The 26,851-nt window shown below is 45.1% G+C and overlaps 2 protein-coding genes across 2 annotated transcripts in view; one reads left to right on the top strand and one right to left on the bottom strand.

Annotated features, from left to right (window-relative positions):
• LOC122923614 (heme-binding protein 2-like) overlaps positions 1-4,327 on the bottom strand; it is a 72,271-nt gene extending 67,944 nt beyond the window's left edge. The window contains exon 1 of the mRNA XM_044274481.1: positions 4,167-4,327. Coding sequence (XP_044130416.1) covers positions 4,167-4,313 — 147 coding nt within the window. The 5' untranslated portion in view covers positions 4,314-4,327. The remainder of the gene's footprint in view (positions 1-4,166) is intronic.
• A 2,558-nt stretch (positions 4,328-6,885) lies between these two features.
• LOC122923618 (heme-binding protein 2-like) lies at positions 6,886-17,595 on the top strand. Its single transcript, XM_044274487.1, has 4 exons — positions 6,886-7,032; positions 13,388-13,517; positions 14,920-15,091; positions 17,370-17,595. The coding sequence occupies exons 1-4, from the start codon at positions 6,886-6,888 to the stop codon at positions 17,593-17,595; spliced, it is 675 nt and encodes a 224-aa protein (XP_044130422.1).
• Positions 17,596-26,851: the final 9,256 nt, after the last annotated feature.

Below are 26,851 nucleotides of genomic sequence, written 5' to 3'. Positions count from 1 at the left end.
GCCTGGTCAGGAAAGGGGGCAAATGACCTGGATGTGAAGTGGTTAACTTTTTTTACTTTAGACACCAAGTTGTTTGAGTGAAGTCCAAAGTCCATTTATACGACTGGTGTTAATACACATCTTCATGGGTTTGGACGTCTCCACATTGTAGGCCAGATGCATACCTTTATATGGGAAAATTCCTACATCACCATACGTTAGCGTTAAAATACAGAATCTCCATATTAGGCCATGGTTTGAAGCTCTAGACACAAGGATGCTCCATTGTTGCCTCATCTTAGACAGTGGGGTCATAGCGCTAGTATATGCCCCCATTAACTTACAGGTGCAGGTCTCACCGCTGGAAGCCTCACCTATAGCGGGAACAGAGCCACACAAAGTGGTGGCTGGAGGAATCCAGTCACCAAACACCCAGCTACAGAAGAGAATGGGAGCACTCCATGCATGACCGGCCACCGCTCCCATTCATTTCTATGGGCCTGATGGAAGCAGCCGAGCCAGCGCTCAGCTATTTTCAGTGGCCACAGAAATAAATGGAGGGTGGCTGTACATGCGCAGTGTGCCCTCACCACTTTCAGGGCTCCGTTCTCAATATATCTATCGATATGCGTCCATTATCTGAGATGAGAACCCCTTTAAAGCTTTGGATTCCATTTTATTCTTTGCCATTATTGTTCTGGTGCAGTGCCAGACGGTACTGTTGGCATTTACTTATAATTGGTTCTGTCAGGGTTTCAATCATTTTGATGGCAAGAATAGTACTACAGACCCGCACAAGATGGCCTTACATAAGAACACAACCTACCTTCAGCATTCTTCCCATTGATGTACATAAACAGACTACTGAAGCTAGTCACCATCCCTATGTTAAAAGTGTCCTGTTTTAGTGAAGTTGTCACCCAATGAGTTTCCTCATAGCGACGAAGTTCAAAGTCCTGAAAATATAAACAGCCAATTAGAACACAATTAAACTGTCAGCAGCTAGGTTAGGGTGACCAGTTAGGTAAAACCATGTCTTCAGACTCACACACAAGATTGTATGGTCTGTTGTGCTTTTTTTTTACAGCCGTACGCAGAACCTCTCCAATAGGGTTGCAAAAAAATAAGATAGACATTATGGACAGGACTGTTGTATTCCACATGTGCGCATGCGCTTGTTAGGAGGCGGATCGCGACGTCAGCTGACACATGCTTTAGTCACATGACGGCGGCCGCACTCCTTGCGCAGGCGCACTTCATGATACCCCCTTCCATTTAAACTCACTGGCGCCTTTAGCAGCGCAGACAGACGCCGATATAACAGGCGGGTGCTAAACCACACTCCCGCTTCTCATGGCACTGGCCACACGGCTTCCATGACCTTAAAAGTAAGTACACCTCTTTTAGCCACAAGTATATCAGCTTTTGGTGGGTTCAACATCTGAATGGGTTTTGTTTTGTTATTACATCATCCACAGGTATCCGGACTGATTTGGGACCACATAGGTCTAGTCAGGTCTGTGCAATCCTTTTTGGCTTACCCTCTCCCATTATCTATCAGAATAGGTTAAGGGTATAGACCTTATCCTCCACCCATGACCCCTGTCCCCTGATGAGTCAGGGGGTCTCCAGTCTATCTTTATGAAGTGGAGGTACTCTTTATAGTTTTGATTTGTTCATTAGATGAAACGCGTAGGGACGTAGAATAAATCCATCAGAACTTAGATCATTTTTCACCCTATCAGCTACCATCACCCTTGGGGCCAACTATTGCTGTCCCTATAGGGCCATTTAGGGTTCATTTATTAGGGTTAGGTTCCGGACGAGGCCACCCCTTGCGGGGATAGGACCCCGTGTTAGGAGGCAGCTAGGGATATACAGGCCAAGTAGGGCAAAAACAGGGATAGATTCTCCCTGCAGCCCCTGGCACCAGGTGAAATTGGAAAGAGGACGCGTTTTTCGGATCCGAGAAGCCCCTCATCCTCCAGGGTTTTGGACTACAAGGTCCCAACTGGCACCACCGGTAAGATCCACCCCATTATTTGCCTCTGGCATTTTTATTAGTCTGCGGCACCCTACCATCAGACTGTATATGGTGTTGCTTTGTCATTCGGCTCCGCACCTCTGTATAAATACCGGCGGACTCGTACGACGGTGACTCACTGATGTGGGTCCCATACTGTTGCTTGTTGTTTGTCTCGTTTGTCTGGTAGGGGCTTTTTCTTAAAACAGTCCTAAATAAACTTTAAGTTTTAAAACGTTACTGCCCCTCACTCGTTCTATACATTCCTTGTTACAGAGCAGTACACTTTGGGAGAGTGTTTTAACACTATCTCCCTCTAGGGACCACCCTTTTGTTTTTCTGTTGTATTATGGGCCAGCTGAAATGCAGACTGCATAACTGTCATGAGCTCTTGAAGAGTAATGCTTTTTTCCTACTCAAATGAAGAGTACAAGCAAATACAAAAAGGTAACATGCTTCCTCCAGTTATCAAACCCGGTCGCTGATCTGACTAGTGAACCCAGACTGCCTGCTCACAGAAGAGGGGTAATGTATTTCATGTATTATGTGCATGACCCACAAATCCCATAAGGTTGTATAGGAAGTGGGAGGTCCCATGAGGCTAGTCAGGGCTGGTTCCACCCTTACTCTCTAGGAGGAAGATCCTGGAGTTTGTGGCTGCCAGCTGAGGAGAGAACACCTCAGAGCAGCAACAGCTCCTGTAGGAAGAGCCACTGGAATTATAGCCGCTTGCTCAGGAGAGACCACCTCAGAGGATCAGCTTCCCTACAGACTACGAGCAGTTTATGTACCAGTCCTTACCATGCACCAGGACCCGGCCGTCTTGAGTGTACAGGTTTCTATGAGAGACAGCATAGCCATCAGCCACAGAGGCGGAACGCTATGCAGGTCACTGGGGCACTGTGGATGTGCTATGTTTAAAGGGAAACTGTCACCTAAAAAACACCTCCCAAACCACCAGCTTTACCTTAAAGTAGCCAGCAGTATGTTCCTAAAGATACTTTTCTTCCTCCGCCCAGATGCACCAAAATCTTGAAAAACTAACTTTAATCCCCTGCACGCGCTATGTAACAGCAGAGTTTGAAGTCAAGGGGGCAGCGGCCTCCCCGATTCAAGTCAGGATAACCACACCCCCTTTCCCTGCCCCTTCACCTCAGATTGACAGCCACACATGAACATCTGATGCACACTCACTTTCTGCCGGCTTTGCTGAACAGCTAGCGACTGTCAGTTAAAAGGGAAGGGGCGTGGTTATTTTGACTTGATGGGGACATTAATTCTGGGGTGCACTAGTAGGGGGGCATTATTTTTTACTGGGGGCACTAATGGGCCCATTACTCTTACTGGGGGCATCAATTCTGGGGTTCACTGATGGAGTCATTATTACATGGGGGCGCTAATAAGAGCATTATTATTTGGAGCCACAGTATGATAGCAATTTAACACCCTGGGTTAAGCCACTCCTATAGCCACACCCCATTTGGGGGTGTGGCTTAACATGGCTAGTATTTTTTGTCAGGAAAGGTGGCAACCCTACAGCCAGTATCAAAGCCTACTAAGGAGTCCTACCTTAAAGTGTGTTAATATAGGTAGATAAAATTATGGTGGTAAGTCTCACACAACTATGGGCAATATGAAGTTTGCCTTCACAGAGACAATACATTTTAACACTATAGAAACAGCAGTAAAAACTAAGAGAGCTATCAAACTGGTGTAAAGTAGAACTGGCTTAGTTGCCGATAGCAACCAGATTCCACATTTCATAGCTCCTTTGGAAAGCAAGAGGTGGAATCTGATTGGTTGCTAGGGGCAATTAAGCCAGTTCTATTTTACACCAGTTTGATAAATGACTCCATATGTTTTTGAAGGAGTCAACTTTGGATCTATGATCTAATGTTCAATTCACTCAAGCCTAGCCCTGACTGATCTACAGCTGGAAGTGGGCATAAGAAGGGGGACTATTCCAGTCAAGGGCCGGAGTAGTTTTCACTCCAAGAGCACAGGCCGCGAGAGGTGCACCCAGTGAGCACCAGTTACAGATACATAGACTAGGACAGCACATGAGGTTCTACCAGTTGACAGAACATTAGGTGAAAATCATAACTAATAAGTGAATCCACAACTAGAAGACATGACAGCTCCACCACCCCTCCCCCACACTTACAGCATATTCTTTCACCAGCTGGTACTTTGGACAGTCATAATGGTGACAAAATGGAGGCAACTGGTTCTGACTGGAGACATCAGAAGCTTGTACTGCAATCCCCAGTACAGAAAGCAGCCCCAGCAGAAGTCTTCTCCTCACCTCCATGTCTGGATGTGTCTGAGGGGGAGCTCAGCTGCTGATATAGGAGGTGGATATGGGTGGAGCAGAGAACGTTCCCAATCATCAGGTTAGAGCCTGGAGTTATGTCCGATCACCGTCACCTGGAGACAACACGGGAGCACATTTAGGCTACTGTAGGGCTACACAGCGAATTCTTGTTGACAAAAAGTAATGTGACATTTTTTATAATCATAGACACGACAGTTGCAAAAAAAAATCGTTGTTGTATTTTTGTGTGACACCATTGACTATCATTATGAAATATGTTGCGCGACATTTTGTTGCACAACTTATTGTTGCCTTAGGCTAGGGCTACACAGCGACAATAAGGGTACAACTACACTGCTACGTGTTTTTGTAATGATAGTCAATGTCGTCGCACCGCAAAATGCTGCAACTGCAATGCGACAGTCACACAAAAATCCAACTTGGATGGATTTATTGCAACTGTGGTGTCACAGTAACAGCGTGTTGCGGTGCGACACCATTGACATTCATTACAAAAAAAGTCGCAGCGTAGTTGTATCCTTTTTGTAAGGCCTCCTGCACACGAATGTGTGCTGCTCATTGCCATATTGCGGACCACATTTGCAGATCCGCAATACACGGGCGCCGTTCCGTGGGCATTCCAAATCACGGATGCGGACCCATTCACTTCAATAGGTCCGCAAATCCGAAGATACGGTGCGGAACGGAAGTACAGAACTGAACCCCATAGAAGCACTACGGAGTGCTTCTGTGGTGTTCCGTTCCGCAAAAAGATAGAACTTGTTCTATCTTTTTGCTGAACGGACGGATCGTGGATCCTATTCAAGTGAATGGGTCTGCGATCCGCATACGACTGCCCCACAGTCGGTGCCTGTGCATTGCAGGCCGCAATTTGCAGTCCATAGCACGGCCACGGGGCTCTTACGTTCATGCGAACAAGCCCTTAGGGTTCATTCACACGGCTGTATGAACAGATACACACCCGTCCCGCAATTTTGCGGAAGGTTTGCGTGTGCTGTCCGCATCCGTTATTCCGTACCGCGGCTCTGCAGAAAAGATAGAACATGTCCTATTTTAACATGATTATAACGGAATCCATAAGACGGAAGTCGAAACGGAAGCCTTTAAGAGGCACTCCGTTTTGATCCGTCATAATAGAAGTCTATGGGAATCATAACGTATCCGTCTGGTTTTCATTCTGCAGAACGAAAAAAAAGTCCTATCGACAGGACTTTGTTGTCCGTCTTGCATAACGGGAGCCAGACGTTATAATTCTCATAGACTACTATTATGACGGATCAAAACGGAGTGCCTCTTAAAGGCTTCCGTTTTGACTTCCGTCTTATGGATTCCATTATTTTCTGTTATAACCTTGTTATAATGGAAAACAAAAACGGAATCCATAACGGTGATGTGAACAAGCCCTAAGGCTAGAGCTACACGGCGACATGTGTTGCAGAAAAGTTGTGTAAGGCCTCCTGCACACAAACGTGTGCGCCCTGTGGCCGTGCTGCAGCCCGCAAATTGTGGGCCGCAATGCATGAACACTGACCGTGGGGCAGGCGCAGCGGATTGCAGACCCTTTCACTTTAATGGGTCAGCGATCCGGCCGTTCCCGCAAAAAGATAGGACATGTTCTATCTTTTTGCGAACCGGAAGTACGGGACAAAACCCTGTGGAAGCACTCTGAAGGGTTCTGTTCTGTGCTTCCGTTCCACATCATTCTGCATCTCCGAATTTGCGGACCCATTGAAGTGAATGGGTCCGTGACCGTGATGCGGAATGCCCACTGAACGGCGCCCGTGTATTGCGGATCCACAAATGTGGTCCGCAATATGGCAATGAGCAGCACACATTCGTGTGCAGGAGGCCTTACAAAAAGGGTACAACTACACCGCGACGTTGTTTTGTAATGAATGTCAATGGTGTCGCACCGCAACACGCTGTTACTGTGACGCGACAGTTGCAAAAAATCCATCTAAGTGGGATTTTCGTGTGACTGTCACATTGCAGTTGCAGCATGTTGCGGTGTGACGGCATTGACTATCATTACAAAAAACATGTAGTGTAGTTGTACCCTAAGGCTACGTCTACACGACGACATTTGTTGCGCGACATTTTGTTGCACATTCGAGATGGATTTTTCCGCGACTGTTGCGTCGCAGTAGCAGCATGTTGCAGTGCGACACCATAGACTGCCATTATAAAAATTGTTGCGCGACGTTAGTGCGACAAATGTCGTCGTGTAGACCTAGCCTAAGGCAACAATAAGTTGCGCAACATATTTTATAATAATGGTCAATGGTGCCACACAAAAATACAACTTGGATGGATTTTTTCTTTTTTTGCAACTGTCGTGTCTATCATTATAAAAAATGTCACATTACTTTTTGGCAACAACAATTCGCTGTGTAGCCGTACAGTAGCCTAAATGTGCTCCCGCGTTGTCTCCAGGTGACGGTGATCGGACATAACTCCAGGCTTTAACCTGTTGATTGGGAACGTTCTCTGCTCCACCCATATCCACCTCCTATATCAGCAGCTGAGCTCCCCTCAGACACATCCAGACATGGAGGTGAGGAGAAGACTTCTGCTGGGGCTGCTCTCTGTACTGGGGATTGCAGTACAAGCGGCTGATGTCTCCAGTCAGAACCAGTTGCCTCCATTTTGTCACAACTATGATTGTCCGAAGTATCGGCTGGTGAAAGAATATGCTGTAAGTGTGGAGGAGCCATCATGTCTTCTAGTTGTGGATTCACTTATTAGTTACTATTTTCACCTAATGCTCTCTTCTGTCAATTGGTAGAACCTCCTGTGCTGTCCTAGTCTATGTATCTGTAACTGGTGCTCATTGGGTGCACCTCTTGCGGCCTGTGCTCTTGGAGTAAAAACTATTTGGGCCCTTGACTGGAATAGTTCTCCTTCTTATGCCTGCTTCCAGCTGTGAAGATTGTAAATCGGTCAGGGCTAGGCTTGAGTGAATTGTGCTTTGGATTGTAGATCCAGAGTTGACTCATTAAAAAACATATGGGGTCATTTATCAAACTGGTGTAAAATATAACTGGCTTAATTGCCCCTAGCAACCAATCAGATTCCACCTCTTGTTTTCCAAAGGAGCTATGAAAGGTGGAATCTGGTTGCTATTGGCAACTAAGCCAGTTCTACTTTACACCAGTTTGATAACTCCCTTAGTTTTTATTGCTGTTTCTATAGTGTTAAAATGTACTGTCTCTTTGAAGGCAAACTTCATATTGCCCATAGTTGTGTGAGACTTTGGTGATTTACCACAATATTCCTATCTGCATATTTTAACCACTTCAGCCCCGCTAGCTGAAACCCCCTTAATGACCAGGCCACTTTTTACACTTCTGCACTACACTACTTTTACCGTTTATTGCTTGGTCATGCAACTTGCCACCCAAATGAATTTTACCTCCTTTTCTTCTCACTAATAGAGCTTTCATTTGGTGGTATTTCATTGCTGCTGACATTTTTACTTTTTTTGTTATTAATCGAAACTTCATTGCAACAAAATGACATTTTCAGTTGTAAATTTTATTTTTTTTTTTTAAATGACATCTATATATACATTTTTTTTCCCCTAAATTTATTGTTTTACATGTCTTTGATAAATAAAAAAAAAATGGTTTGGGTAAAAGTTATAGCGTTTACAAACTATGGTACAAAATGTGAATTTTCGCTTTTTGAAGCAGCTCTGACTTTCTGAGCACCTGTCATGTTTCCTGAGGCTCTACAATGCCCAGACAGTAGGAAAACCCCACAAATGACCCAATTTCGGAAAGTAGACACCCTAAGGTATTCGCTGATGGACATAGTGAGTTCATAGAACTTTTTATTTTTTGTCACAAGTTAGAGGAAAATGGTGTGTTTTTTGTTTTTCCCTTACAAAGTCTCATATTCCACTAACTTGTGACAAAAAATAAAAACTTCCATGAACTCACTATGCCCATCATGAAATACCTTGGGGTGTTTTCTTTCCAAAATGGGGTCACTTGTGGGGTAGTTATACTGCCCTGGCATTTTAGGGGCCCATATGCGTGAGAAGTAGTTTGAAATCAAAATCTGTAAAAAATGCCCTGTGAAATCCGAAAGGTGCACTTTGGAATATGTGCCCCTTTGCCCACCTTGGCAGCAAAAAAGTGTCACACATCTGGTATCGCCGTACTCAGGAGAAGTTGGGGAATGTGTTTTGGGGTGTCATTTTACATATAACCATGCTGGGTGAGAGAAATATCTTGGCAAAAGATAACTTTGCCCATTTTTTTTTTTTTATACAAAGTTGGCATTTGACCAAGATATTTTTCTCACCCAGCATGGGTATATGTAAAATGACACCCCAAAACACATTGCCCAACTTCTCTTGAGTATGGCGATACCAGATGTGACACTTTTTTGCAGCCTAGATGCGCAAAGGTGCCCAAATTCCTTTTAGGAGGGCATTTTTAGACATTTGGATCCCAGACTTCTTCTCACGCTTTCGGGCCCCTAAAAAGCCAGGGCAGTATAAATACCCCACTTTGGAAAGAAGACACCCCAAGGTATTCAATGAGGGGCCTGGCGAGTTCATATAAAATTATTTTTTTTTGCATAAGTTAGCGGAAATTATTTTTTTTTTTTTTTTTCTCAGTCTCACTTTCCGCTAACTTAGGACAAAAATTTCAATCTTTCATGGACTCAATATGCCCCTCACGGAATACCTTGGGGTGTCTTCTTTCTGAAATGGGGTCACATGTGGGGTATTTATACTGCCCTGGCTTTTTAGGGGCCCTAAAGTGTGAGAAGAAGTCTGGAATATAAATGTCTAAAAATGTTTACGCATTTGGATTCCGTGAGGGGTATGGTGAGTTCATGTGAGATTTTATTTTTTGACACAAGTTAGTGGAATATGAGACTTTGTAAGAAAAAACAAACAAAAAAATATATATATTTCCGCTAACTTGGGCCAAAAAAAGTCTGAATGGAGCCTTACGGGGGGGGGGGGGGGGGGGTGATCACCCATATAGACTCCCTGATCACCCCCTGTAATTGATCACCCCCCTGGTAAGGCTCCATTCAGACGTCCGTATGATTTTTACGGATCGGATCCGCAAAACACATGCGGACGTCTGAATGGAGCCTTACAGGGGGGTGATCAATGACAGGGGGTGATCAGGGAGTGTATATGGGTGATCACCCCCCCTGTCACTGATCACCCCCCCTGTAAGGCTCCATTCAGACGTCCGCATGTGTTTTGCAGATCCGATCCGTGGATCCGTAAAAATCATACGGACGTCTGAACGGAGCATGACGGGGGGGGGGGGGGGGGGGGGGTGGGTGATCAGGGGTTAAGTGACCGGGGGGGGGTGTAGTGTGGTGGTTGGTGCGACTTTACTGACCTACCTGTGTCCTCTGGTGGTCGATCCTAACAAAAGGGACCACCAGAGGACCAGGTAGCAGGTATATTAGACGCTGTTATCAAAACAGCGTCTAATATACCTGTTAGGGGTTAAAAAAAATCAGATCTCCAGCCTGCCAGCGAGCGATCGCCGCTGGCAGGCTGGAGATCCACTCGCTTACCTTCCGTTCCTGTGAGCGCGCGTTCACAGGAAATCCCGGCCCTCGCGAGATGACGCGTATATGCGTCGTTGTGCGCACGGCTGCCGCCTCCGGACCGCACATCTGCGTTAGGCGGTCCGGAGGCGGTTAATAGGACAAACCTCTCCTTCCCCATGGGACAATGTGCAAAGCGCAAATCGCCCAAAAGATGTGGCGAAGTGCGTTATGCACTTTGTCCCAGGTGAAAGGAGAGGTTTGCAGCAGCTGTGTGTGAATGGGCCCTAATAGCCCTGTGTGCCTGTCCTGGTGAGATGTGATCCCTATGCTAGGTGTACCTGTGTGGTACTTCCGGAAACACTCCCCCTAAGCATAGGGCAGGGTGGTCAGGGCAGTCAAAACAGAAATAGCGGGTGTCACGCCTTATTCCACTCCTGCTACAGACACGACATCTTTTTCGGGGTGACAGTTGGGTTGAGGTACCAGCAGCGACATTTCCCCAATGTCATTGCTTGTGTAGACGGCTAACTACACTGGTGGATGGGGCCACGGAACCTCCTGGATACAGGAGGTTCTCGATCTCTTCCTGAAATTTGAGGAAGGATCCTGTTCTCCCAGCCTTACTGTAGAGAACAAAACTATTATATGCAGCCAATTGAATCAAATATACAGACACCTTCTTATACCAGCGTCTGGTGCGTCGGGAAACTTAATATGAAGCCAACATCTGGTCATTGAAGTCCACCCCTACCATGTGAAGGTTATAGTCGTGGACTGAGGGGCTTTTCAATGACACGGGTTGCTCGCTCAATTTGGATTGTCGTGTCTGCGTGAATGGAGGAGAGCATGTAAACGTCACGCTTGTCTCTCCATTTCACTGCGAGCAGTTCTTCGTTACACAAGGCAGCCCCCCCCCCCCCCCTTGCAAGACGGGTGGTAACGAGCTGTTGGGGAGGGGAAGCCTGCGCGACTAGTTCGTGCGGTGCCACAGCAGCCAATCTGTTCTAGAAACAAATGCCTGAAGAGGGGCACACTTGTGTAGAAATTGTCCACATAAAGATGGTACCTCTTGCCAAATAAGGGTGACACCAAGTCCCAGACTGTCTTCCCACTGCTCCCCAGGTAGTCAGGGCAACCGACCGGCTCCAGGGTCTGATCTTTTCCCTCATAGATCCGAAATTTGTGGGTATAGCCTGTGGCCCTTTCACAGAGTTTAAACAATTTGACCCCATACCGGGCGCTCTTGTTTGGGATGTATTGTTGGAAGCCAAGGCGCCCAGTAAAATGTATTAGGGACTCGTCTACGCAGATGTTTTGCTCAGGGGTATACAAATCTGCAAATTTCTGGTTGAAGTGGTCTGAGGGGCCGAATTTTGTGGAGCCGGTCAAAAGCTGGGTGGCCTCTGGGACGGGAGGTGGTGTTTTCACTCAAGTGCAGGAAACGCAGGATGGCCTCAAATCGTGCCCTGGACATGGCAGCAGAGAACATGGGCATGTGATGAATTGGGTTTGTGGACCAATATGACAGCAATTCATGCTTTTTGGTTAGACCCATGTTGAGGAGAAGGCCCAGAAAAGTTTTAATTTCAGAAACTTGGACTGGTTTCCACCGGAAAGGCTGGACATAATAGCTTCCCGGTTTGGCGGTTATAAATTGTGTGGCATACCTGTTTGTTTCTGCCACGACTAAGTCCAAGAGCTCCGCAGTCAAGAACAGCTCAAAAAATCCCAGGGCCGAACCGATCTGAGCTGTCTCAACCCGAACTCCAGACTGGGCGGTGAAAGAGGGAACTAATGGTGTGGCAAAAGTTGGGGACTGCCAATCAGGATTTGCCAGCACCTCAGGGATTCTAGGGGGTCTACGGGCCTGTCTGTGCAGTGGCTGTGACGGGGTAACTATTGCACGTGCCACTACCAGCTTCAACTGCCCTTCTGGTGCTCGCCACTTCACCATGTTGTACAGCAGTGCTGGTACTAGGTCCAGGGAGGGCTGTGCTGCTGGTGTATGCCTCACCACGTAATCTGACAGCGCCTGCCCCACTCTGCTGCCCTTGAAGCGGATCCTGCGCAACCTGTGGTCTAGCGACACGGGGCCGGGTACGCCTGGTGGTATCACGGACCTCAACCTCCTCGTCCGAACTTTGTGCCAGAGCCACTGCTTTCTACAGGTTCATATTCTGACCTGCTAGATTCATCAGATGAGGGTTCCCATTCCTCATCCGACTGGGTCAGAAGCCTGTAGGCCTCTTCAGAAGAATACCCCCTGTTTGACATTTGGGCTACTAAATTTAGGGGTATTCCCTGAGACTACCCAAGAAAAAAAGCAAGCCTGTGTTACAAATGGGAGGCTAGCGAAGTACCGGAGGCCGCTGCGGTTGATAAAAATAAATAAATCAGTTTTGATTTTTTTTTTATCACTGCAGCGCTTGAAAAGTGAATGTGCAGTGATAAAAAAATATATATTTTAGTCACTGCGGTGGGGCGGGTGTGGGTGAACGCATGTGTGGGCGACCGATCAGGCCTGATCGGGCAAACACTGCATTTTGGGTGGAGGGCGAGCTAAGGTGACACTAATACTATTATAGATCTGACTGATCAGTTTTGATCACTTACAGATACTATAAAAGTACAAATGCTGATTAGCGATACGCTAATCAGTGACTGCGGTGGGCTGGGCGCTAACCGATCGCTAAACTACCTAACCAAGGGGCCTAAACTATACCTAAAACCTGACAGTTTACACTGATCACTTTTTTCCTTTCACTAGGTGATTGACAGGGGTGATCTGGGGTTAAGTGTGGTGTTTGGTGCTACTCACTGTGATTCCTGCTCCTCTGCTGGAACCAACTGACCAAAAGGACCAGCAGAGGAGCAGGGAAGCCATTTAACACCTTATATTTACTAATATAATGTGTTAACTGGCTTCTGTTTTTTATTTATTTTTTAAATCAGCTTGCCAGCCACGATCATTGGCTGGCAAGCTGATGACCTGACCCCCCCCCCCCCCCTCTAACTATTGCCAGCCCGCGATGCGCATGTGCAGGCCGGCTAATCGCGTCGTCTCGCGAGATGACTCATTACTGCGTGACTCTGCCTGGGAGAGCCGCCTCCGGAGCGCGATCCTGTTAGGCGGTCCGGAGGTGGTTAAAACACTTTAAGGTAGGACTCCTTAGTGGGCTTTGGTACTGGCTGTAGGGTTGCCACCTTTCCCAACAAAAAATACTGGCTATGTTAAGCCACACCCCAAATGGGTGTGGCTATAGGTGTGGCTTAACCCAGGCATCTCCGAGCTTACAGTACCTGATCCAGTGAACTGAGGGGGTACATGCTGCTACAGTACTTCATGCACTACGGCTTGTTTTTAAGGATGTTTGTTTTGTAAGAATAATTGACTAATAAACTGATATTTATGTGTGCTCTGGACAATCGTGAGTCGCTCTAGTGTTACTTTTATCTGGTCATCCTAACCTAGCTGCTGACAGTATAATTGTGTTCTAATTGGATGTTTACATTTTCAGGACTTTGAACTTCGTTGCTATGAGGAAACTCATTGGGTGACAACTTCACTAAAACAGGACCCTTTTAACATAGGGATGGTGACTAGCTTCAGTCGTCTGTTTAGGTATATCAATGGGAAGAATGCTGAAGGTAGGTTGTGTTCTTGATAAGGCCATCTTGTGCGGTTCTCTGTTTTGGAGTACTATTGGGGTCCATTCACACGTCCGATGTTTCTTTCCTGATCTGTTCCGTTTTTTGCGGAACAGATCTGTACCCATTCATTTTCAATGGGTCCTGAAAAAAAAAAAATCGGACAGCACAATGTCAGATTTTTTTCTTTTTTTCAGGACCCATTGAAAATGAATGGGTACAGATCTGGTCCGCAAAAAACGGAACAGATCAGGAAAGAAACAACGGACGTGTGAATGGACCCTTATTGCTATCAAAATGATTGAAACCCTGACAGAACCAATTATATAAGTAAATGCCAACAGTACCGTCTGGCACTGCACCAGAACAATAATGGCAAAGAATATAATGGAATCCAAAGCTTTAAATGGGTTCTCATCTCAGATAACGGAAGCATATGAATAGATATATTGAACGGAGCCCTAAAAGTGGTGAGGGCACACTGCGCATGCGCAGCCACCCTCCATTATTTCTATGTGGCCTCCGAAAATAGCTGAGCACTGGCTCGGCTACTTCCGTCAGGCCCATAGAAGTAGTGGCCGGTCATGCATGGAGCTCTTCTGTGGGCTGAGTGCTTGGTGACTGAATTCCTCCAGCCACCACTTTGTGTGGCTCTGTTTTTTGCTATAGGTGTGGCTTCCAGCGGTGGGACTCACACCTGGAAGAGAATGGGGGCATATCCTAGCAATATGCCCCCACTGTCTGATATGAGGCAACAATGGAGAGCTTCAAACCATGGCATAATATGGAGATTCTGTATTTTAACACTAACTTATGGTGATGTAGGAATTTTCCCATATAAAGGTATGCATCCAAAGCCATGTAGTTGTGTATTAACACCAGTCGTATAAATGAAAATTTACTTTGGACTTCACTCAAACAACTTGATTTCTTTAATGTTATAAAATAAGTTGCATTTTATTTTTAACTATCTTATTGTATTTTACAGTACATTGTTTTATATCCCATTTTATTTCTATGATATACACGTGTCCATTATAAAATTGTACGGTTTATAAAATTTAATTAAATCACACAAGTCCAAATGAAGTGTGCTCGCCCATTACTATAGCTTTTATTTCAACCAAACATTACTAGAGGGTGGGTGTCCCTCTAATTTGGGCTAGTAGCACCTGCTCCTGTATTTTGTTTTGAGTGAGCCACCATCTTGAAGTTTTGATTTCTTTAATGTTGTAAAATAAAAAGTTTAAGTGGTTCTGTACTTGACTTGCAGAACGAGGTGTTGGCCCTGATACAAGAGGTATTGAGGTTTAGCTATCCAGTGAGGTGTTTCAGAGGCTGTGTAGACAATATGGCATCAATGTGTTGTATAATCCATACTGACAATCTGTCTCCTTTATAGGGCTGAAGATGAATATGACAGTACCGGTGATGGTATACATGCCATTAAAGCAACCCCTTGCTGGCAGTGCCACTATGTCCTTCTTTGTGTCACATGAAGTGAAGAAACCTCCGCCACCTACAGACCCTGAAGTTTACCTGGATACATATCCTGCAGTTTCTCTATATGTGAAGTAAGTCGCTGCCGGTTCAGATCGTGGTCCATTTGTTCTGTTGTAGCAACATGTAAAGAGAAATCTAAAACTATGGCACAGACATTGCATGACAAGGGTGAATATACTGTTTATGCCTAGACATTTCTTGGGTCCCATTTACACAACCATGTTTTGTGGTCTGCAAAACACAGATCCATAAGTTACTGACGGTGCTGACCCGTGACTTAAAGGGGGTTGTCCGGGTTCACAGCTGACTCCGGACAACTCCTTTAAATGGGTTTGTACATGTTGTGGTGAAGCACAGGACTTGCCATATCTGGCTTGGATGTGGAAGGGCTTCTGTAACCATGCAGCAAGATGGGACAAGCTCTAGACATTGTCACAACATGTGGCGCAAGGACCCATTGAAGTTAATGGATTTGTGGTGGTCACACAGCCGGGTTCTGTTCTGTGGGCTGTGTGACTGAGCCCTTATACAGGCACATCGAGCAACTGACCATAGAGGGTCTCATTTCTCAGACCTCACAAAAACTTGTCAGGTGAACTGCTGTACAGTATAAGAGCCCCTACACACATAGTATATTACCACTAAAATGTCACCCTTTGCCTAATCTTTAATTTGGAACCATGGGGCAGATTTGCTAATGTTTAAATAACTGTAAACTTGGTTTTAAACAGAACCAGATTTATGGTTGATGCTGGATAAAGGATCTTAGTTTTTTAGGCGGTCTACTGTAAGCTTATATCACCTATACGTTGACTTAGTTTTGCTGCAAAAAAGTTCCAATATTGGTGCAGTCTACTACAAACCACACACTTTCCTACAAACCAATGCACATTTCCAATAAACCACACCTGATGGACAAGACCTAAAAAAGATTAGAAAACACTAAGTGCCGATGGTTGCAGAACTGATGTATTTTCTGTTTCAGTCGTTTTTATGGAGTTTTTAATTTCAAACTGTTAACGTGCTTTAGTCTGATTTGTTAGTGTAAAGCGGAATAACGGTATAATCAGGTTATCGAAGGAGAACAAATGCCAATAAAATCATAACATTCCTTTATGTAAAGCATCATCCAATTATGCTTCAATGAAGCGACCTTCTATTTGGTGCATGCTTCATGTGGTCAAAGGTAGAAGACAAAATGAACTGGTAGGTGAGGATGGAGATGAAATAAACAAGATGGCTAACTAGAGAACTTATTTAGGTATAATTATTATATAATAAAAGCTTGGATAACCTGTTTGATTAAACTCTAGCTCAGGCATGTCCAAACTGCAGCCCTCCAGCTGTTCCAAAACTAAATCTCCCAGCATGCCTGGATAGCTTACAGCTATTAGAGCATGCTGGGAGTTGTAGTTTTGCAACAGCTGGAGGGCCGCAGTTTGGACATGCCTGCTCTAGCTGTTGTAAAACTACAACTCCCACCATGCCCTGCTGATGGCTGTAGGCAGTCTGAGCATACCGGGAGTTGTATTTTTTTTTCAACAGCTGGAGAGCCTCAGATTACCATATGTTTTGCCCCGTAAGACGCACTCCGCACCCCCTGCGTCTTATGGGGCGAATGCTGACATTTTTACATCACAGGCTGCAATGTATATGCGGGGGGGGGGTGGGCAGTTAGGGCGGTGCAGTCACTGTAGTACGGCCCTGCCGCTCCAGTGCTGGATTATAAAAAGGCTCATTCAATTAAGTGATTAAACATGGGGGGGGGGGAGGGGGGGTGATTAAACATGCCCCCACACTTTTAATATTACCATACATCCTAACCGCCTCTGTAGAATGCAGGCCGGGCGGCAGCCTAACTCCCTGATGTCACGTGCCTGCGCCTCCTACTTTATGAATGAAGCAGGCGGCGCAGGCAAGTGACGTGCCGGCCATCCCGCCTGCATTGTACAGAAGCTGTTAGGATGTATGGTAATATTAGGAGTGAGGGGACATGTTTAATCACTCTTAATTGAATGAGATTTTATATTTGTATACTGGAGGGGGAAATCTGTGGCTAACAGTTTTACAGGGAACATCTGTGGAAGGCACTGTTATGGGGTGGGGGGGTCTGTGGAAGGCACTGTTATGGGGTGGGGGGGTCTGTGGAAGGCACTGTTATGGGGTGGGGGGTCTGTGGATGGCAAACACATAACAGTGTCATCCACAGATCCCCAGATTTGCATCCCCACCTATCCCTTGGTTGAACTTGATGGACATATGTCTAACTGATGTAACCTGATGTGTAAATTATTTACTGATCGCTGCTGGATTTAATATTTTAAATATTTTTTTTTTTTCCTCTTCCAGGACTTTTGGAGGATACGCCTCTACCGCTATGTATGTCGAGCAAGCTAAAGCCCTAGCAGAGAACCTGGCTGCCCTTGGTCTGCAGTTTGATTATACATACTTTGTACGTGCTGGCTACAATTCTCCTTTAGACTTTTTCGGCCGCCACAATGAAGTGTGGTACATGGCAAAGTCCCCTCAGCAGTGGGATATTCTTGATCTTTCTGCTGCTCAGCCCTGGCTGTGATCCTCATGCATTCTCTCTATACAGCTCAGATCCAAATGTGCAAAATAGTCTGGCTGTTACATCTTCAGCATTGCCTTGTAAGTGTTATGTATGTGCTGATTTTGTAACTGATTTTGCAGCAATAAAATATTTGTATACTGTGGCTTTTCTTGGTTTATATACTTGAGTAGATTATCTTTGTGTACATAATAGCCCCTGGCGGATGAAGTGTGACAAATATCGTTGTGGGGTCGTGTTATTTATATCAGCAGGGGTACACTTATTAAGACCAGTGTTTTCCAAGACAGTCTTAACGCCCACTGTTCTGCTGGAAGAAGCACAAGTTGTGTAGTCAAAAGCCCCTATGCAAGTTTGGCACTTCCTCCAGGAGTCTCTGACAGACTTGGGCTTCATGCACACAACCTCAATGGGTCCATGGAAAACTCGGCTAATGCACCATTTGTCGTCCGCATGTGTGTTTCCAGTCCGTTAAAAAAAAACGTGACCTGTCCTATTTATTTTTTTTCACTGACAACTGTTTGGACCAATTCAAGTCAATGGGTCCGTGCAAAAACAAGGATGCACACAAGGTTTTTTGTTTGTTTGTTTTTTTTTTCTTCTTCTTCTTAATGTTTGGAGATCCTCCAAAAAATAAAGACTCACAGAACGGAACACCTTTTTGCAGACCTCAAAAAATAGTGTTGTGTGCATGAGGCCTTAAGGTGAGTTTTTTTCCAAGACTTTCTGACCAGTGGGAGGCTGACACCTGGGGACCCCACCAATCATCTGTTTGAGAAGGCTGCAGCGCTTGCAGTAATGCCACAACCTTCTCTAAGCCAGTAACAACACATCCATCAGTCATGTGGCCTAGCTGCAGCTCAGCCGTATAGAATGTGGGTGAGCACAATGCCAAGCACAGATTCTATGATATACAGTGCTGTGAGCACCACAAACAGCTGATCAGTGGGGGTCCCAGGTGTTGGACCCCTATGATCGGATACTGATGACCTACTGAGGATGGGTCATAATTCAGAGTCTTGGAAAACCTTTAACACCCTGCCATTTTTCACCTTAAGGACCAGGAAGTTTTTTTTTGAGACTTGACATGTCACTATGTGGTAATAACTCAAGATTGCTTTTACTTATCCAATCTATTCTGAAATTGTTTTCTCACCACACATTGTACTTCATGATGGTGAGAATTTTATATAATTTGCCTTTTTATAAAATCCAAAATTTTCAAAACTCTGCTTTTCAGGCAGATCATGGGTTATTGCCTTATATTTCCCATATGTCCACTTTCAGGTTTGCATTTTGTAAATGTAGTTTTATTTTTTTAGGATCTGCACATTTTGTGAACCTATTGAAATGAATGGTTCCATATATGATCCACAAAAAACACTGAAAGAAAAATGCGTTTGTGCATTAAGCCTTAGAATTTTAGAAGCAAATTTAAGATTTTCTGAAACCCACCTTTAAAGGACCCCCTTCAATTCTAGAGTCGCTTTGTGGGGCTTGCATAGTGGAAATTACCCCATTGTAGAAACGACACCAAGTTATTCAAAACTGAAGTTACAAACTTTGTTAACCCTTTAGGTGTTCCACAAGAACTAAAGGAAGAGATTAAATTAAACATCTTTTTTCCATATCGCCACGACGGCCATACAAGGAGATTGACCCCTGACCTCTGTAGGGGCAGGAGGCAGAGAAAGGTTTAAATATTTCCCTCCCAACACCAGTGTTTCCTGTCCCTACAGAGGACAGGGGCGGAGAAAGGTCTCCGCAGGCAGCTGCCGTGGAGATGAAGGTCCAGAAGTGGACGGAGTCGCGTACCTGCTTTAGCGGGACCCCCCCCCCCCCGTCAGCCCGCGGTTTTATACTTATGCCGGACAGGGGGGAAAGGGAGAGACTCGCCTCCGGTTGATCTGGGGCCTGCTCCCGGGGCACGGAACGCCCGCTGGTTCACCTAAACCATGCCGGCTTGTGCGCCCAGCGCCATGCGGCGCTATATACATTCGTCATTTTCGGTTAGCAGTGACGCGGACGGGGCCGGCTCCAGGAGGCGGGAGAATTCAAATGGATCCTCTTTGCGGCAGCGTCCTGCGGTGAGGACTTGCCTTTCTCTGGCGGTACTTCAGGATGTCTGCATCTGAGCATACCGAGGCCTCTACTCTGCCGTCCGTAAGTTCCCCATAGGGGAGAGTTTTTTCTTCCTCACCTGGGCCCATTATTGATGAGTTTTTTTCTTGGCTTTTCCAGACTGCTAAGGATTCTCTGAGAAAACCCAAGAAGTCATCAAAGTGTATTTCATGTCTTAAGCGTCTTCCTGATGACCACCCTAAGAAGTTGTGCAGGGATTGCATTGCTAAGATTGTCCGGGAGGAACAGCCGTCCCTCATGGACGAGATTAAGTCCATAATGCAGGAAGAGATTAGATCCTCCATTGCGGCTTTTTCCTCTCTCCAAACAGAGAAACCTGTTTCGGAGCCCCCCGCTAAACGCCACAGATCGGACGATTATATTTCATCCGATTCTGAGGTTTATGGGGGTTCGGCTTCCTCCTCTAAACATGTGGAGGATGAAGATAAGCTCTCTGAACGAGAGATTTCAGAAAATAGAAGGAAGTTTTACTTCTCCTCTGAGGATATGCCCGAGCTTTTGAAAGCCGTCAAAGCTACTATGGGAGTAGAGGAGGTCCCCGCTACTCCATCAGTACAAGAGGAGATGTTTGGAGGTCTCAGGGTGAAGAAATCCAGTGTCTTCCCTATTAACGATAATATCAAGGGGATGAATGGGCAGATCCGGAGAAACGGCTAGGTCTTGCCAGATCCTTCCAGAACCGGCTTCTCTTTGATCAAGAAGAGGCTAGGACCTTTAATACCATTCCTAAAATTGACGCCCAGGTAGCTAGGGTCAATATAAAGACCAGTCTACCATTTGAGGATGCCTCTCAGCTTAAAGATCCACTGGATAGAAAGGCTGATGGCCTATTGAGAAGGTCCTGGGAGGCGGCCATGTTCACGCTGAAGTCGAACATAGCAGCCACTTCAGTTGCCAGATCTATGTTCATCTGGCTCTGAGTTAGAGAATAGGGCCTCCAGCGATCCCTCAACAGATGAGATTGTGAGTGCCATCCCCCTGTTAAAATCTGCTACAGCTTTTTTAGCGGACGCCTCCGCGGAGTCGATACGTTTTTCAGCAAAAGCTGCGGGTCTGTCCAATGCAGCTCGCCGTGCCTTGTGGGTGAAATGCTGGTCAGGGGACAAAGTGTCAAAATCCAGACTGTGGCATCCCCTTTTCTGGAAAGTATGTCTTCGGACCAGAATTAGAGAAGATCCTAGAAAGGGCCTCCGATAAAAAGAAGGGTTTTCCGGAGGAAAAAGGTCTACAAAAGTCCCTTTCGTGCCCCTTCCAACCAAAGTAGTCAGTTCTCTGGTAAGGACAAGTCGGGCCGTTTCAGTTACCCCAAGGGCTCCCGCTCCTGCCCCCCAAAAAGGAAATGGAAACCAGTGACATCAGGGTAGGAGGGAGATTGAGGATGTTTTTTCCCCGTTGGGAGGAGATATCCTCAAACTCCTGGGCTCTGAGGATTGTAGAGTCAGGTTACAAAATACAATTCTCAGACTTTCCCCCAAGAAGATTCCTAGTCACCAAGGTTGCGATCCCTGAATTCAATCATCCTATTCACGTGGGCATTCGGGAACTACTCGCAAAGGGGGTAGTGGTGAAGGTACCACGATCCGAACAAGGAGAGGGTTTTTATTCGAACCTCTTCCTAGTGAAGGAGGGATCCTACCGCACAATAATAAACTTAAAGCGCCTGAACAGATACATTACCTATCAAAAATTCAGGATGGAGACTCTAAGATCTATAGTCCCTCTGCTCCAGAACAATTCAGTGATGTGCTCGGTCGATCTGACCGACGCATACTATCATGTACCGATACATCCCAGCTCTCAACGGTTCTTAAGGTTCGCGGTCAGAGACCATCTCGGCAGAATCCTTCATTATCAATTCACCTCTCTCCCCTTCGGCATATCATCAGCCCCTCAAGTTTTTACAAAGCTAATGATCGAGGTAGTGGCCTATCTAAGGAAGGAAGGTCTGACAGTTTTTCCATACTTAGACGATTTTCTAATCTCAAACAGTTCCGTTCCTCTTCTGCAGAGAGATCTAAGTTTTTTTCCGTCAAACCCTAGAGGGTCTGGGTTGGTTGATCAACATAAAAAAATCTCAGTTAGATCCGACAACAAAGATCCAGTTCCTGGGGGTTATTCTGGATTCCCAGAGGCAGATAACCTGTTTGCCTCAGAGCAAGATACAGGACATCCAGAAGAAAATCTCCATCTTCAACTCAAAGAATTTCTGCTCCATCGGAGACTCAATGAGTCTCCTGGGGATCCTCACATCCTGCATACCGTCCGTTCAGTGGTGTCAGATCCACTTCCGAACCCTGCAGATGTGGATCCTCAGGGTTTGGGACAGAAGGGAATCTTCCCTAGACCAAAGGGTGATTGTCCCTCAGAGGATAAAAACCTCCCTTATTTGGTGGAAAGACAGGTTCAATATCTCCAGGGGGGTGCAGTGGTCAAAGAATCCCTATGCCCAGATCACCACAGATGCAAGCCAGTACGGTTGGGGAGCGAAGGTCGGAGATGTTTATTACCAGGGAGTCTGGTCCAAATCTTTCAGTCTCCAGTCGTCAAATCTTCGAGAATTGATGGCAGTCTGAGAATCTCTAAGGCAAGCAAAGAGTCATCTTCAAGGCCATCACGTAAGAGTCCTGTCAGACAATACGACAGTGATAAGGTATTTAAACCATCAGGGAGGCACAGGTTCGAGCAGCCTGCTGGAATTGTCGGCAAGGATATTCACCTGGGCCGAGGCGAACGTCCGGTCTGTGTCAGCAGTCCACCTGAAGGGGTCCCTAAATGTGGAAGCAGACTACCTAAGCCGGGCAAGGATAGATCACTCAGAATGGTCCTTAAACGAGGAAGTCTTCCTGATGATAGTAGACAAGTGGGGGAGACCAGCAATAGATCTCTTTGCCACTCGAGTAAACTCAAAGTCGCCAGTTTTTTGTTCCCTACATCCCAGAGACAGCCCGAGATTTATGGACGCTTTCTCTTTCAGATGGAACCGAGGTCTCCATTACGCTTTCCCTCCTCTTCCGTTAATACCGAGGGTGGTACAGAAGATCATACAGGACAGTACTTCAATCATACTAGTAACACCCTACTGGCCAAAGAGGAGCTGGTTCCCAATCCTGTGGAACCTGGCCAGCGAAGATCCTTGGATTCTGCCAAAGAGACGAGACATCCTTCACCAAGGTCCGATCCTACACCCGGACTTCCTCAACCTAGCAGCCTGGATCCTGAGACCCAGATCCTAAAGCATCAGGGACTATCTGATGCGGTAATTTCAACCCTAAAGGCTTCCAAAAAGAAGGTGACCTTTTCAATTTACATGAAGATATGGAAACGTTTCTGCTCATGGTCGGGTTCGCCTTCTCCAAATACCTCAGCTCCAAACATCCAAATGATTCTGGACTTTTTACAAAAAGGTTTTGACCTGGGATTAAGACCTTCCACACTCAAGGTACAGGTATCAGCCCTTAGTTGCTTTTACGACACAGAGCTGGCAAACCATAGGTGGATAAAGCGTTTCATGAAGGCAATAACGAGGCTACGTCCGACTTTAAGGTCTCAAGTACCTTTCTGGGATTTAGACATCGTCCTATCACATCCTCCATTTGAACCTCTGAGTGACTGCTCTTTGAAGCATAAATCTTACAAGACTGCGTTCCTGGTTGCCATCTCCTCAGCCAGAAGACTTAGAGAGCCTTACCTACAGGTCCGGGATGACAGGATAGTTCTAAGACTAGACCCGTGCTTTCTACCGAAAGTAGACACAGAGTTTCATAGGGATCAGGAGATCACTCTCCCTTCCTTGTTTAACAACCCATCTAATGATTCGGAATCTACCCTTCATTCACTTGATGTCAGACGGGCAGTACTGGATTATTTAGATACCACTAAAGACTTTAGGAAATCAGACTGCCTCTTTGTCCAGTTTGGAGGAAGAAACAAGGGCCAGAAGGTTTCCAAGTCCTCCATTGCCAGATGGATCAAAGCTACCATCGCTTCTTGTTATTCCTTACAGAATCTTTCCTGCCCTGGCAATATCAGAGCCCACTCTACCAGGGCAATGTCATCTTCTCAAGCAGAAAGAGCCGGTGTCTCCCTTGAGGAGATCTGTAAGGCAGCCACCTGGTCCAGTATCCATACTTTTGCCAAACATTATAGGTTGGACCTTTTCAAAAAAGACTGATATGTCTTTCGGACAAAGTCCTTCAGTCTGTGTCCCCCCCGTAAATTCATATTTGATATACCTCCTTGTATGGCCGTCGTGGTGATGATATGGAAAGCCGGAATTAGTACTTACCGGTAATTCATTTTCCATGAGATCACCACGACGGCCCGTATTTCCCTCCCTGTTAATTACCTGGGGGTTGATATGATGGAATATCTTCTCCTGTTTATTTATTTTTTCACGTGTGTATCCACCACCCTTTACTCTGGTATTTTGGAAGCACTGGTGTTGGTGGTGGGAGGGGAGTATTTAAACCTTTCTCTGCTTCCTGCCCCTACAGAGGTCAGGGGTCAATCTCCTTGTATGGCCGTCGTGGTGATCTCATGGAAAATGAATTACCGGTAAGTACTAATTCCGGCTTTTTAGCAGATTTTCATTTTTTTTCCCCCTGTATCACAAGAGTTAACTGACAAATAAAACAATTACCCGATTCTGCAGTTTACAGAAACTCCCCCACATGTGGTCTTAAACTGCTGTACAGGCATATGGCAGGGTGCTGAAGGAAAGGAGCACTGAGTTTTTGGACAGCAGATTTCACTGGGATAATCTTAAATTGCTATGACATTAAACCCCCCCCCCCCCCCCATGCACTTAGAGGAGAAATTCCCCCAAAATGACCCCATTTTGAAAATTATAGGATAAGGTGACACTTTCATTGGTACTATTTTGGGGTTATTGACTTTTAACCAAGAAATGGCAGTATTTTATGGTGTTCATCTGACAGGTTAGATCATGTGCTATTTTTATAGAGAAGGTTATGGACACTACCATATATATAAAAAAATTTTTTTTTCAGTTTTACGTAAAAGCTTTTTTTTAACTCTTTGTCTCTTCTAAAAGCCAATTTTTCGAGCGATTTATCTTATGTAAGGGCTCAGTTTTTGTGGCAAGGGGTTGACTGTTTGGTATATTTTGTGGTACATACTACTTTTTGGTCGTTTGGTATTACACTTTTTGTGATGTATGGTAAAAAACATTATATATTTTTTTTTTTAAGTTTTCACCTGACATTTTTCACCTGAAATTTTTATAGAGCAGGTTGATACGGACGTGGCATTAACAAATTTGTCTTATTTTGGTTTAACGCAATATAATTTTTGAAACCATCATGTTTATGTCTCCATTTTCTGAAAGCCATATCTTATCCACTTCAGCCCCGCTAGGTGAAACCCCCTTCATGACCAGAGCACTTTTTACACTTCGGCACTACACTACTTTCACCGTTTATCGCTCGGTCATGCAACTTACCATACAAATGAATTTTACCTCCTTTTCTTCTCACTAATAGAGCTTTCATTTGGTGGTATTTCATTGCTGCTGGCATTTTTACTTTTTTTGTTATTAATCAAAATGTAACTATTTTTTTGCAAAAAAATGACATTTTTCACTTTCAGCTGTAAAATTTTGCAAAAAAAACGACATCCATATATAAATTTTTCGCCAAATTTATTGTTCTACATGTCTTTGATTAAAAAAAAAAGTTTGGGCAAAAAAAAAAATGGTTTGGGTAAAAGTTATAGCATTTACAAACTATGGTACAAAAATGTGAATTTCCGTTTTTTGAAACAGCTCTGACTTTCTGAGCACCTGTCATGATTCCTGAGGTTCTACAATGCCCAAACAGTAGAAAACCCCCACAAATGACCCCATTTCGGAAAGTAGACACCCTAAGGTATTCGCTGATGGGCATAGTGAGTTCATAGAACTTTTTATTTTTTGTCACAAGTTAGCGGAAAATGATGATGATTTTTTATTTTTTCTTACAAAGTCTCATATTCCACTAACTTGCGACAAAAAATAAAAAATTCTAGGAACTCGCCATGCCCCTCACGGAATACCTTGGGGTGTTTTCTTTCCAAAATGGGGTCACTTGTGGGGTAGTTATACTGCCCTGGCAATTTAGGGGCCCAAATGTGTGAGAAGAACTTTGCAATCAAAATGTGTAAAAAATGACCGGTGAAATCCAAAAGGTGCACTTTGGAATATGTGCCCTTTGCCCACCTTGGCAGCAAGAAAGTGTGACACATCTGGTATCGCCGTACTCAGGAGAAGTTGGGGAATGTGTTTTGGGGTGTCATTTTACATATACCCATGCTGGGTGAGAAAAATATCTTGGTCAAATGCCAACTTTGTATAAAAAAATGGGAAAAGTTGTCTTTTGCCAAGATATTTCTCTCATCCAGCATGGGTATATGTAAAATGACACCCCAAAACACATTCCCCAACTTCTCCTGAGTACGGCGATACCAGATGTGTCACACTTTTTTGCTGCCAAGGTGGGCAAAGGGGCACATATTCCAAAGTGCACCTTTCAGATTTTGCAGGCCATTTTTTACACATTTTGATTGCAAAGTACTTCTCACACATATGGGCCCCTAAATTGCCAGGGCAGTATAACTACGCCACAAGTGACCCCATTTTGGAAAGAAGACACCCCAAGGTATTCCGTGAGGGGCATGGCGAGTTCCTAGAATTTTTTATTTTTTGTCACAAGTTAGCGGAAAATGATGATTTTTTTTTTTTTCTCTTTTCCTTACAAAGTCTCATATTCCACTAACTTGCGACAAAAAATAAAAAATTCTAGGAACTCGCCATGCCCCTCACGGAATACCTTGGGGTGTCTTCTTTCCAAAATGGGGTCACTTGTGGCGTAGTTATGCTGCCCTGGCAATTTAGGGGCCCATATGTGTGAGAAGTACTTTGCAATCAAAATCTGTAAAAAATGACCGGTGAAATCCGAAAGGTGCACTTTGGAATATGTGCCCCTTTGCCCACCTTGGCATCAAAAAAGTGTCACACATCTGGTATCGCCGTACTCAGGAGAAGTTGGGGAATGTGTTTTGGGGTGTCATTTTACATATACCCATGCTGGGTGAGAGAAATATCTTGGCAAAAGACAACTTT

Source organism: Bufo gargarizans, unplaced genomic scaffold (genome assembly GCF_014858855.1).
Source record: "Bufo gargarizans isolate SCDJY-AF-19 unplaced genomic scaffold, ASM1485885v1 original_scaffold_1775_pilon, whole genome shotgun sequence".
Taxonomy (NCBI): domain Eukaryota; kingdom Metazoa; phylum Chordata; class Amphibia; order Anura; family Bufonidae; genus Bufo; species Bufo gargarizans.
The sequence above is the reverse complement of the archived record's forward strand: the minus strand, read 5'-3'. Positions and strand labels throughout refer to the sequence as shown.

Excerpts from the sequence above, each read along its gene's own strand:
- LOC122923618 (XM_044274487.1), top strand. The coding sequence starts at position 6,886 with ATGGAGGTGAGGAGAAGACTTCTGCTGGGGCTGCTCTCTGTACTGGGG. Across the intron at positions 7,033-13,387 it reads GGCTGGTGAAAGAATATGCT|GACTTTGAACTTCGTTGCTA; the intron begins GTAAGTGTGGAG and ends TTACATTTTCAG. Across the intron at positions 13,518-14,919 it reads CAATGGGAAGAATGCTGAAG|GGCTGAAGATGAATATGACA; the intron begins GTAGGTTGTGTT and ends TCTCCTTTATAG.